This window comes from Vombatus ursinus, unplaced genomic scaffold (assembly GCF_900497805.2).
Source record: "Vombatus ursinus unplaced genomic scaffold, bare-nosed wombat genome assembly UNPS02008961.1, whole genome shotgun sequence".
Classification (NCBI taxonomy): Eukaryota; Metazoa; Chordata; class Mammalia; order Diprotodontia; family Vombatidae; genus Vombatus; species Vombatus ursinus.
In genome coordinates this window covers 3,376,131-3,389,564 of record NW_020948739.1, presented here as the reverse complement: position 1 = coordinate 3,389,564, position 13,434 = coordinate 3,376,131, and the positions used below count along the sequence as shown (strand labels likewise).

The 13,434-nt window shown below is 39.8% G+C and overlaps 1 protein-coding gene across 3 annotated transcripts in view; it reads right to left on the bottom strand.

Moving 5' to 3' along the window:
- MATN2 (matrilin 2) overlaps positions 1-13,434 on the bottom strand; it is a 206,736-nt gene that overhangs the window by 122,715 nt on the left and 70,587 nt on the right. For all 3 annotated transcript variants that reach the window (XM_027849872.1, XM_027849873.1, XM_027849874.1), the window contains exon 3: positions 11,860-12,429. In XM_027849872.1, the coding sequence (XP_027705673.1) occupies positions 11,860-12,429 (570 nt within the window). The remainder of the gene's footprint in view (positions 1-11,859; positions 12,430-13,434) is intronic.

Here is a 13,434-nt window from a genome sequence, read left to right as displayed (position 1 = left end):
ATAAATATATGTGTACATACCCACATATATACACATACATATATACATATAAACATATATCAGATATGTGCATATGTAAATACACTAATGAATTAAATTCATTTTCCATCTAATTGCATATTATTATTAGTCAAGGCAATACGAAGTCTTGACCTACACTGTTTTTTCTGGATGGATAGCTAGGCCATATGCTTTTGCATAGATACAGATCTCCTCGAAGAGGTTCTGCAATATTCTAGGGGTTTATGTAATTAGCACAGTGGATGGAGGGCTGGGCTAGGAATCAGGACTACCTGGGTTCAAATTTTGCCTCAGAAATATACTAGATCTGTGACCCTGGCAAGTCACTCAACTGCTCTTAGCCTCAGTTTCCTTATCCGTAAAGTTAAACCTGATTACCTCTAAGGTCCCTTTGATTCTGCGATCTGCAATAGAAGCACCATCTGGGTGGAATGTCTCTCATAGTCATCACTGTATTTCCTCCATGGCAATGGTGAACACCTTCAGCATGCCTATGTCTCCCTATTTTATGCCTGAGAGTCATCAAACAAGTTTATCTCTGTTATTATATTTCTCAATGAATCTTAGATAATTTAGACATATGCAAGGGAAATACCTAGCAACAGGAGACATTTTAAGGTAGCACCTCGCTGTATCACATCAAATACTTATTTATATTTGGCAAATAGAATAAATGCAGTGGAATCCTGCACTCAGTACATTTCCCCATATTACTCATGAATCACAGTTTGCTCCTTTCTAATGCTCTCATCAAAGATGCCTTAGATGTATGAGTAGATTATTCTCATAAATATGTTATATAGATGGGGGAAAGGCATATAGGCTGATAGTTGTTGATGTTCCCTTGGTATCCTTTTTTGGGTAATAACAATAATAAGGCTCAAAGTTTATTTCCCCTGTGTCTTTGCTATCTTCCCCTCCTTCAGATTCTTTATGTATTGATCCCTCAATACTCCTAAAATTGTATCATCCTTCCCCTCCCACCCACCCCCAGCCCAATACGAACACATCCCCTGGGTATACCCAGGCTAATCCAGCATTCTTCCTGTCTTTGGTCTCCTCAGGGCCATTTCTAAACTTCTATATAAGCTATGGATAGGTATAAACCAGGACTATGATCTTATCCGCCAAATGTGGTAGCTCTTTTGTCCTTGATGGTGAAAATAATAACAATGATGATGATGATAGCTAGCATTTATAAGGCACTTTTTATATTTGCAAAGGGCTTTGCTGATGCTAATTCATCTGATTATTGCAACAACCCTTTAAATGTTATTTAATAATAAATGCTATTATTATCCCTATTTTAGAGATGAGGAAACTGAGGCTCAGAGAGATTATGTGACTTGTCTGAGGTAATAAGTGTCTGAGGTAGGATTTGAACTCTTGACTCCAAGTCCAGTGTTCTGTACACAACTTTGTGGATCTTTTCCATCATTTATCTGTGTTTTGTCCTTTCAGTTTTATCCACAAGTGCTCTTGATGTGACTTTGCTTAGTTGGGTCTCTCGCCAGGTTTTCTTGAAACTGGCTTTACTCTCCATTGCTTCTGTCTGTTTTAGTAGGTGATACGCTTCACAGTTTTCCATCAGACTTCTTTATAGGATTTTACAGACAAGTTTATGTCCTAAATTCATCTTCACACTACTGTCAAAGTCATATGTGTGTGTGTGTGTGTGTGTGTGTGTGTGTGTGTGTGTGTGTGTTGGCCTTGGCTGCCGCTTCTTTCCTTTTGGCAAATAAGTCCAGTGTTTGCTGACTAACCGGGTTTTTAGACTCTTTCATTCCTTTCATTTTGACAAATGATTTTTATTAGTTAAACTCTGAGTGGCATAGTAGATAGCAAACCATCTCCAAAATCAGTATGGCGTAAGTTCAAGTCCTTGTTATGACATTTACCTATTGTGTGACCCTGGGCAAGTCATTTAACTGTCCCCAAGAACTAGACTATAAAAAGTATAGATGAAGCCAGTTTGTATTGTTAGAGCAAGTTTCTCATGGGGAGTCTTGTACACCAATGAAATCACAGGTCTGGTTAAAAATAAAACAAAACTTCTGCACTAAACTATTATAATTGGTGTCAATGTTCTTTCTTCCATCCATTTCCCCTTTTTCACATTGATAACTTGTTTAAAGAGGTCAAGTTAAAGTTATTTGGATTATACTTCATATCTTTTCCTCACTTTTCTTTTCTTCTAATGTTATTTTAATTTAGAATTTTACTCTACCAAGTCAGTGGCTTGACTGTGTACAGATAACTGATTTAGAAATTACTCCCACCCTAATAATGAGTCATTTTCCATCTCTTAAAATAAAATCAATTTCAATTTTCACAACATTATTTATTGCTTGTCATACCCAGTACCTTTCAATTCTTTCCCTGAAGAGCACATTGATGATATATAGGATCATTATTTAGAGACAGAAGGGAACTCAGAGATCATAAAGTCTAGCACCCTTATTTTACAGATGAGGAACTGAGGCTGAGAGGTTAAGTGACTTGTCTAGGGTCACACAACCAGTAAGTACCTGAGAAGGGATATTAACACAGGTCTTCCTAACTCCAGGTCTAGGACTCCATCTACAATTCTTTAGGTGTGAGACTTCTGGGCATTCTGCAAGTGTTTGGCTTCTCTCATTTCTTGTTCCTGATCCATATATTCCAACATAAATTTCCCATGCCTCATCTACTTCCACCTTTGAATAGAAGTAACTGAGTATTAAAATATACTCAAATAGATCTTTGATCTTTTTTATTTGGGAATGCCTGACAATGATATGGATCACAACCCACTCTGCCTGCCTATCCAGGGAAAACTCTTGTGTCCCTGCAAATTTAATTTGGAAGGTTTAAAAAATATATATCGTATTGCATTTTTATTCATTTTGTTAAACATTTTTCAATGACATTTTAATCAGATTCTGGCAAGTCAGACTCATAGCAGAGCGAGAATTCCCACTCCCCACAACATCTCCTACCAAGTGTTCTTTTAGTCTCTGTTTGAAGACCTAATTTGGAAGATTTTAATGATTTTTTTCCAGAATTTTTCTACCTCTTCCTCCTCTGTAACGTATCATGGTACATAAACTGCAATTATTATCATGTTGATTGTTTCACAAACTCTTACCCTAAGCACTGCAGTATGAGATGAACAAATGTCCCATGAAATAATGTTTCTTGTTGCCTTTGGATACATGATAAACCAAATCTGCCAACTCCTTGATTTACTTCTCCAAGGAAAACTGTGAGATATTCTTCCATTTCACTGCAAATTCCTTCTATCTTCTTTTTTTGTCTCTATGAATTAATCAGTCTCCCCAGAAGTATGCCCAGTAGTTGCTGGTCATTGGACAAAGAACTCATTTAGAGCACCAAGAACAAAGTTAATGTTTATAGATGGTCTAAAAATGGTCCCCTTTTCACCACTGCTATTGCTGTTGTACCAAACAAGATGAAGAGCCATTTTGAATTTTTCTTTGCTCCATGGGTTTCTGTGGCCAAAAAATTCATCACCAAGTGGTCAGTCTATTGAAGATGAACCTCTCTTTACTTAGCCAGGCTAGTTCTTGGGAAATAGACTATGAGTTGCTGCTGGAGTCAAACATTAAGCCTTCCCAGCATGGGAAAGCCTGCTGGTTTCATCTTGCAATCTCTTGACATATCTTTGAGAAATCAGGGTCACCTCCCCCATGTTTTGGTGAGGTAGTAAAGGAGGTCTTTGATGAATAATACCCAATATTATCATACAAATGAGAATGATAAGTGCAAAGAAATCTGAGATACTTGAATGATCCCTGAATAAAAGCTATCCTTTATTTAATTATTAATTAATTTAAATATTAATTAATTTAATTAGTGCTTTTATTACCTCATGCTTGCCTATTGAAATAGCCCCCTAACAAGTCTCTCTCCCTCCAATATTCTTGCCCTAATTCATCTTCACACTACTATCAAAGTCATATATGTGTGTGTGTGTGTATGTGTGTATTTTATACACACACATACGCACACACACACAATCACAACCTTCTCCTTTTAAAAAACTTTCAATGGCTCCTGTCTACTGAATGTTGTGCAAACACCTTAGCCTGATATTCAAGACCTTTCAAAAGTTGACCTGGTCATAAGTAGCTTTGCCACTTACTACCTATTTGATTCATGGGCCTCAGTTTTCTTATCAGCAAAATGGCCTTCAAGGTTCCTTCTGGTCCTAAACCTATAAGCCTGCCTTTCCAGTTTCCTTTCTTACTACTCCCTTTCACAAACTCTCTATTCCATCCAAACTGGATCCTCTCACCATTCCTCAAATTCATCCAGTCCATTCCTACTGCCATGTCTTTGTTCAAACCATTTACTACACCCAAACCCTTTACTTCTCAATCCCATCCTTACCCCTTGAAATTCTTCTTCCCTTTCCAGATTCCATCTCCCCACCTGCAAGAGATCTGAATGTCTCAGACTTTTTCTATATATTAATCACATTCTAAGTCAGGGGTTCTTAACTTTTTTATGTCACAGACCCCCTTTGGCAGTCTGGTGAAGCCTACAACTCCTTCTCTGAGTAATGTTTTTAAACGCATGAAAAATATGGACAACAAAGGATTCCTTTGAAATCAAAGTATTCCTTTGAAATACGAAGAAAGTCGATGATGTTAAAACACAGTAATCAAAATATTTGTTAAAAAAAAGTTCACGGGCATCAGGTTAAGAACTCTTGTTCTAAGTTATATTTCACGTTTTCATGCCCCTTATGTACCTTCCTAGGGTATAAGTTCCTTGATGGCAGGGATTGTGTTTTATTCATTGTTGTATCCCCAGAGCCCAGCACACTTACATATAATAAGCTTAATAAACTCTGGGTACTGATAACAGGGCCACCTATGAGAATGTTGAGGGAGCCCCTAACAAAAATTGCAAGAAGCAACAGAACCATAAACAGCATATTGGATGAAGTCTAAACTCCTGGAACTCAGCCTTCCCATGCATCGCAATTGGTTTATACCTTCTAGCCATAATATCTCCTCCCCTGAGACAATGAGGTACCTTCCAGTGCTAAGATTCTGGTATTCAATGATTCCCAGACATTGATCCTAAAGGTACCAGCCTACAATAATAATAGCTAGCTTTGATATAGTCCTTCAAAGTTTACAAAGCACCTTACACATGATCTCATCTGATCCTCCAACTACCTTGTGAGGTGGGCACTATTATTATCCCTACTTTATAGAGGAGGAAACTGTCGGTGAGAGAGGTTCAGTGACTTGCCCAGGGTCACGAAACTAGAAAGTGTCTGAGGCAGAATTTGGGTCTTCCTGACTCCAAGCCCAACACTCTATCCACTGTACCACCTAGCTGACCAGCCTAGGCCTAGACTGGGCCTTTGGGGTGTAAGTCCAGAACACTGACTTCTTATAGACCCCAGAGATCTCATGCTCTGGTACTCTGGGCCTTAGGAATACCCAAAGCTGTTAGGTATTAAGTGGGCTGCAAGACAAAGCTGGGAAACATCTGTTCAGATTGCTGGTGCCTCAGAGCATCTGGCCACACATCTGGGGTATTTTGGCTGCTGGCTTGTGACATAACACCCTGAATTAAGGCAACAGGAACATATTGGAATTAAACATTGGCTCCTAAAAGGCTTCCTTCGCTTTCAAAATCTTACCTACTTAGGTTCATAGCAGGCCATTTTGGGTTACTTATTTAGGACTTCAGAACTGGAGGGGTTTCTGCCAGTGAAGGGTCTGTCTGATTTGTGAGGAGTGGAGGAGCTGGAGGGAAGGCAGAGGACTATTTGCTTCTTTTGCCCAATGGCGTTTTAACTTTTCTTGAAATGACCTAAAGATTGGACCAGCTTCTGCAAGGCAAGGTAGTTGTTACAGAGCAGCCTGTGTTCTCTGAAAGCAGTTTTCATTTCCTCAGTCATGTAGCTTAGGGGATAGAGAGTCACCCTTCAAGTGATGAACACCGGCCTCTGACTCATGCTGGCTGTGTGACCCTGGGTAAGTCACAGCACTCTAGGTTAGTGGTGTCAAAGTCAAATAGAAATGGGGACCACTAAATCATACATAAGGATCCCTACCAGCCACATATTGACTTCCATTTTTATCTGGTTCTGGCTGTCCTTGGGAATTTTGCAGGCTGCATGCGGCCAGTGAGCCGTATGTATGACATTTCTTCTCTAGGAAACTCTCTTAAGACTAAGAGTTACAGAGAAGGGACTGACCTGCATTGGTAGAAGGAGTTTTCCCATCTAGGAATTCCCTATACCAATGAAATCCCAAGTCCTATCCCTATAAATAAGATTTCACCACAGTTAATGCTGAGTTCTACACTGAAAAGAATGTGATGGACAAGATGCCTCTTAGGTTTCCTGTCTCATTGTAAGAGAAAGTAGGAAAAAGTCTACAGAAAAGTCAATTTTGAAGGCTATGGGAAGGTTGGGCTATCTGGTTAGCCTTGTCATATTACTTTGAGATTTGTTTCTTTGCTAACACCAGAATGGTTATTAAAAAAAAAAAGCACCTCCATTTAAAGTTTCCAATCCAAATGAATAAACGGTCAAAGCTATTACTGAATCAATTGCTTTTTTAATATCCCAGGAAAGGAAGATTGTAAATTCTGCAGAAGTCATTTAAAGCAATAAACCTTGAAAATAGTGTTGAAGGATTCTATGAAATATATTTTTTCCAGCCTCCTTTAACTCATATATTAACAGAACACAGCAAAAGTAATGGCCTTTAGGGGAACCCCAAGAAGTTACCCACTTTGAACAAAGGGACACATGGGAAAAAACTCTTTCTCTTTTATGATACCTCTTTTGTAAAATCAGTTTTGTGAGCTTCACAGACTCTTAGAGTTGGAAGATGACCCAACTCAGTGATCCTTTAGTCCAACCCTGACCTCAGTAGAAATCTCCCCAAAATGTGGTCATTCAGCTTCTACTTGAAGACCTCAAGTGATTGAAGGAAGGAAACAAGGCATGGTACTAAGCACTGGGGATACAAATACAAACAAAAATCAAGGTAGTTCTTGCCCTCAAGGAGCTTATATTCTAATGGGGGAAGACAACACACAAAAGAGAACTTGAAAGATCTGGGATATAGAGGGAAGAAGAATGAAAGTTCCCAGAGGCGCATAGTTTTGAAGTCTAGAAAGTCAGGAGCAGAGCCAAAAGGGGAATGAAGACTGACCAGCCTCGGTCCTTTCATAAAAGAGGCTCCAGAAGGAACTCACCAACGAGAGAAGAAAAGCTGGTCTGGCAAGGGACTAGTGCAGAGTGAAAAGTCTGCAATGGTGGTTGGATGTTCCAGGGTCAGGAGGCCCCAGGGACTGAGGGAAGTTCTGCTTTAGCCCAACCCCCACAACTATCAACCATGGGAGAAGGAGCTAATTGGTCCCACACTGCCAACCAATTGATGAGACAGAAGGAGAGACGTGATTTTGAAGACCAGAAAGTCAGGAGCAGAGCCAAGAAGGGAAACTCATTACCTCTTGAGGCAACCTATTCTATAATTAAGGAGCTTTATCTAGCTCTGTGGAGAACGGATCTGCCATCCTCACCACCATCAACACTAACCACTAACCGACTGCCTTTAATGGATGGGTAAACCAAAGAGCCATTGGAATAACAAGACCTCCCAGACTGCTTCCAGCACAGCCCCCACAACTATCATCCAGGGGAGAAGGGGGCAGCCACTCCCACCAACTGACCACCAACACCCACAGGGCAGACAAGCCCGCCTCACTGAAGCAGCAAAGCAGTAGGGGAGAGATAGAAAATTGTATGTGTCAGGCAGGTCAAATTACTACCACCAGCTCCCCTCAGACCATCATAGAAACAACTCAGGGCCTTGGGCCCAAGAGTTTCTCTAATATCAGTGACCCCTGGCCCTGCTTCCAGCTCAGTTAAAGTTATCATCTAAGAACTCAACCCTCGCAGAGATGAGACCTGGCAGCTTCCTCTAAAGGTATAGCCTCTATAAAACTGTTCATACCCTATGATGCAACAATACCACTACTAGGGCTGTATCCTAAAGAGATGATAAAAATGGGAAAAGGACCCACATATAAAAAAATATTTATAGCAGCTCTTTCTGTGGTGGCAAAGAATTGGAAATCGATGGGATGCCCATCAATTGGGAAATGGCTGAACAAGTTGTGGTATATGAATGTAATGGAATACTATTGTGCTATAAGAAAAGAGAAGCAGAAGGACTTCAGAAAAACCTGGAAAAAACTTCCATGAACTGATGCTGAGTGAAGTGAGCAGAACCAGAACATAATACACAGTAACAGCCACATTATGCGATGACCAGCTTTGATAGACTTAGCTCTTCTCAGCAATACAATGATCTAAAACATCTCCAAAAGACTCATGATGGAAAATGCTATCCACATCCAGAGAAAGAACTATGGAGTCTGAATGCAGATCGTAGCATACCATTTTTTCTCTCTCTCTCTTTTTCCTTTCTCATGGCTTTCCCCTTTTTTCTAGTTCTTCTTTTACAACACGACAAATGTGGAAATATGTTTAATATGATTGTACATATATATCTTATATCAGATTGCTTGCCATCTTGGGAAGAGGGGAGGGAAAGAAGGAGGGAGAAAAAATTTGGAATTCAAAATCTTATAAAAGTGAATGTTGAAAACTATCTTTACATGTAATTGGGAAAAAACACTATTAAGTGGAAAAAAATAAAGGTGTAGCCTCTGCCTCCTCAGCAGCCACAGCTTCCGAAGACCCAGAAATGAAAGTTGTTGCCACCAACATCCTGTCAAATAGTTCCACATCAGAAATGGAGATGGCTTTATCAGTGAAAATGTCATTAAAGAAGATGCTTTACCATCTGCTTTGCTGCTTCACCCTAAGTATCACGGGGCCTTTTCATCTGACTTCAGCTGAAGAATGTGAGATCCTTGAGAACGGGGACCATCTGGCTTTTCTATTTACATCTCCAGTGCTTATGATAGTGTTTTGCACATTGTAAGCGCTTAATAAATGCTTTTTCTTTCATTCATTCATTCATTTACTTATTCTTTCATTTAAAGGGCTTTAAATACTCCAGTGGGAATCCTTAAAAAGTCTTTTTGAGACTGATAATGCTCTTTACTTGCGAAGACAGAGCACCTGCCAAGCAGGACTTGGACACCCAGAGAAGGCAGCACCACAGTGTGTACGCAAGCATCTTTTACCTTCCTCAAGACAGATTAGATGTGTCAAGAGTCACTTTTCATTTTTTGAAAATAACAAACCATTATCCACCATGCAAAAACTATTGAGCATAAAGTGAGACAAATGGTTTATTATTAAGAAATTCCTCCCCACCAATCCACCAACCTTCCTCACCACCATCTCCTGGCAGCAGTAAGGGACAGGAACCGCTTGAGAATAAGGATTGCTTTATTTTTAAAATTTATACACAGAGCAGGAGCTTAATAAATGTTTGCTGGTTGGTTGACTCTGACACTGACATACTGTTTCAAAAGACCAAGCCACATGCTTCTAGTGTCCAGAGATTGAAATGTAGTAGGGTTCAGCTGCCTGATGGATAAAAGGAGAGGGAAGCAGCTCTGGTACCAAGAAAATGGGGTGGTGGGGGAGAAGAGAGATTTATAGCAGCCATCTCATCTCTCTGGCTGCCTTAAGAAGGAGTGGGTTTCCCTTCATTGGAGGTCTTCAGACTGAAGTTAAGTGACCATTTGTCAATATGTTGCAGTAGGGATTCTTTTTTAAATTATGAGTTAGACTAGATGGCATTCAGTGGTGTGGTTGAATTGATTTTTTTCTTTATAAAATATTCTTATTGATATCTTCTGTTTTTTTATCACACAGATTTTCCCCTGCGGCCCTCCTCCTCATTCTTTCCCAGAGAGCCATCCCTAATAACAAAGAATTCTTCCAAAAAAAAAAAAAAAGAAAGAAAAAGAGAAAGAAGAAAAAAAAATTAGCGAAACCCATCAATACAAGGAATAAAAGATGTCATATGCAATGGTGGAATTTACTTTATAATGTTGTTTGGATCGAGGCAGTATGATACAATAAGAAGAGTATTAGTTCTGGAGTCAGAGTATTTAAGTTCAAATCCTATCACTGAGTAAACTTGGATAAGCAGCACTTAATCTCCCTGAGCCTCAGTTTCCTCTTCCCTAAATGAGAGGGTTAAACTAGATAGCCTTTGAAGTCTCTTTCAGTTAACTCTAGACCAAGGAACCTTTCTATCTCTAAAGTTCTGTGATTTTGTTGTTGTTCAGTCATATTCAACTCTTTGTGACCCCATTTTGGGGTTTTCTTGGCAGATATTAGAGGGGTTTGCCATTTCCTTCTCCAACTCATTTTACAGATGAGGAAACTGAGGCCAACAGGGTTAAGTGATTTTCCCAGGGTTACAAAGTAAGTATCTGAGGTCAGATTTGAACTCAGGAAGATGAGTCTTTTTGACTCTAGGCCCAGTGCTCTGTCCACGGTGCCACCTAGCACTCCATCTGTGATTTTGAGACTCTAAGCATCTTCTCCTAGAAGGGCTCTCTCCAAGACTCCCTAATTCTTTTCATCCGGAGATCTCTGTTCCTCCTGTTTTCTTGACTCTCAATCCTGTCCTTGGTTCCAGTGAAACTATCTCCTTTATCCCTCCATTTTCCTGACATCAAAGCTACATCTTTCACCTTTTCCCTAACCAGGCAAGGGGAGCCCTGGGAGTTTGTTGAGCAGAAGAAGTAACAACAGGGTAGAGAGAAGACCAATAAAGAAGGATGACACGAGGATCTTGGAGTTGAAAGGGAAATGGAATTGAGAGAACTTGATCATAGAATTGCTCTTGTCTATAGGGAAGGAGCCATCATGATGGCAGGAGGTAGAGAACAGATATTCTGGTCATTTAACCAAACACCATGCATTTATTAAGCACCTAATGTGTTCCAGTCACTAGCTAGGCACTAGGAACATGAATACAAAGAATGAAACAATTCCTGTTCACAAGAAGCTTAAAATTTAATGGGGAAGATAAGTATATACATGTATACTTATATATAAATATACAAGCATGGGGTAGGGATTGGACCTGTGTGATTTCACTGGTGTACAGAACTCCTGGGTAAGTAAGGAAACTCCCTCTGCCCATGAAGATCAGTACATTCTCTTCAAGTTACAGCCTTGTCATTATCTAAAGCACCAAGAGCACTTAAGTGACATGCCCAGGGTCCCACGGGCAGTAATACATTTTAGGCAGGACTAGAACCCTTGTTTTCCTGGCTTTAAGGCCAGCCCTCTATCTACTCTGCCTCATTGTTAGTCATACATACATACATACACACAGAAAAATAAAAAGCAAATAAATTAATTAGGAAGGCAGCAATTGGGGGCTTTGGGTAAATACCATGTAATTTGGGAGGGATGGCACTAGCTGTTTGGGGAATCAGGAAACATTTCACACAGAAGGCAATGTTTGAGTTGAATCTTTAAGGAAGAGAAAGTTAACCTTAGATAAATGGCCTTCCTAGCCAAAAGGAAGAGTAATTTTTAAAAATCAAGTTAGATAACATACGTAAAGTGCTTTTCTAACCTTAAAGTGCTATATAGTGATTACTATTGTTATTAATAGCATTATTACAATAAAAAGAAAATAGAGTGGATCTATTTTGCAATCTTGGATTGGATTTATGGAACAATGCCTCTGGGAATGAGTTTTCCTTCAACACTAATGGAAAATCATTTTAGTTGAAAAACAAAAGTTTTCTCAGACATTTCACAAACCCCTGTATACTTGAAATGAACTTGACCTCCAGGAAGGGGAAGGCAAGGCAGCCACCCATACTGTAGGAAATAAAGACTTTTCTTACCACACAGTTGATTCTGGAACACTGAGGTCAGAGTTTCAATCTGGCTGAAGTTGGCCACTAGGAAAACGTGGTCTTCATGAGGCTCGCTCCCAATGGACTTCAGAGTGTTGTAGTCCACCTGGCCTACACCGACGGCAAAAATCAAGATGCCTGTGTTCCTTGCCTTTGCTGCCACATCAGCCACTGGGTCCTGCGGTCTCCCGTCTGTCACAATCATAATAATGCGGGGCACGTTTTCTCTGAGAGGCCGAGCCCCCTCCGCTTCCGAGAAGGCAATGTTCACGGCATACTGGATGGCCAGCCCAGTCATGGTGCCGGTGGCCAAATGCATCATTCTCTTGACGGCTCTCTCCACCTCGGACTTTCTCTTGAAAGTCTTTAGTGAGAACTCATTCTTGACGGTGCTGCCGTACTGGATCAGGCCCACCCTGGTGACATCAGGGCCAACGTCCAGGAACTGCAAGATGGTCACGATGAATTCCTTCACCTTTGCAAAGTCGTAGGGGCTGACACTGCGGGAACTGTCAATGATGAAGACAAGATCTGCTTGCTTGTTTTCACATGAGCTTTCTGTGAGAAAGGAAAAGCGCAGATGATTAGGAGTGAACTATGTACAATTTGTGGGTTTGTTATCATTAATGTAGAGAGATAGATTGATGGATAGATTAAATATAGCTATATAAAGACAGAGGGATAGGATAGATAGATAGATAGATAGAAAAAGAGCATTTAATGAAGACTTACTATGTGCGAGGCAATGTGATAAGCAAAAAAGACAGTTTCTGCCCTCAGGGAGCTTACATTCTAATGGAGAAACACAACCTATGTAGGTTGTTGTTCGTCCTTTGTTCTAGAAGAGGACCAATGACATCAGGAGGGTGATGTCTTGATTCACAAATGAATTGGATTTAAGTGAGTCAGGGCTGTGCAAAGTCATCAACCTCATTCTCTCCTCCAGAGTCGTCTGAGTCTAGCTGGAAGACAAAGGTCAGGAAGACTGGAGATAGCCCCAGATACAGTGGGGACACCTTGGCCTTTTTAAGCTAAAGTCTTTCCCAGGTTGCAGTCTGTCTGAGGAAACACCCATTTAGTAGTTAAAAGTTGTTTGTTGTTTATCCTTTGTTCTCAAAGAGGACCAATGACATCAGGAGAGTGATGTCTTCACTTGCAAGTGACACACTGATGGACAGGAATTAAGATAATTGAATGAAGAAGATCTTTGACTGACAGACATACTAAGAGAAAAACCAACTAAGTTTCAAGTTCAGACTAATGTGAGGGACTACACAGCAGTGATAGCATCCAGATCTCTCTAAACTCTGAGATACAGCAAAGTACTGATGGATGCAAAAAAAATGAATCCTGTGAAGGTGAAGTTTTCTTTAAAATTGCATTTTCCATTGGGTTGGAACCAATGACTATATTTTACATAATTAAAACTCTTAATAGCTAATTACATAATAATGTAGTTCCTTATAGTATATATACAATATATTTATATAATTATTTAATATAATATATTTACATAATGTTATAATATGTAAAATATAGTAAAATAATGATAACTTCAAATAC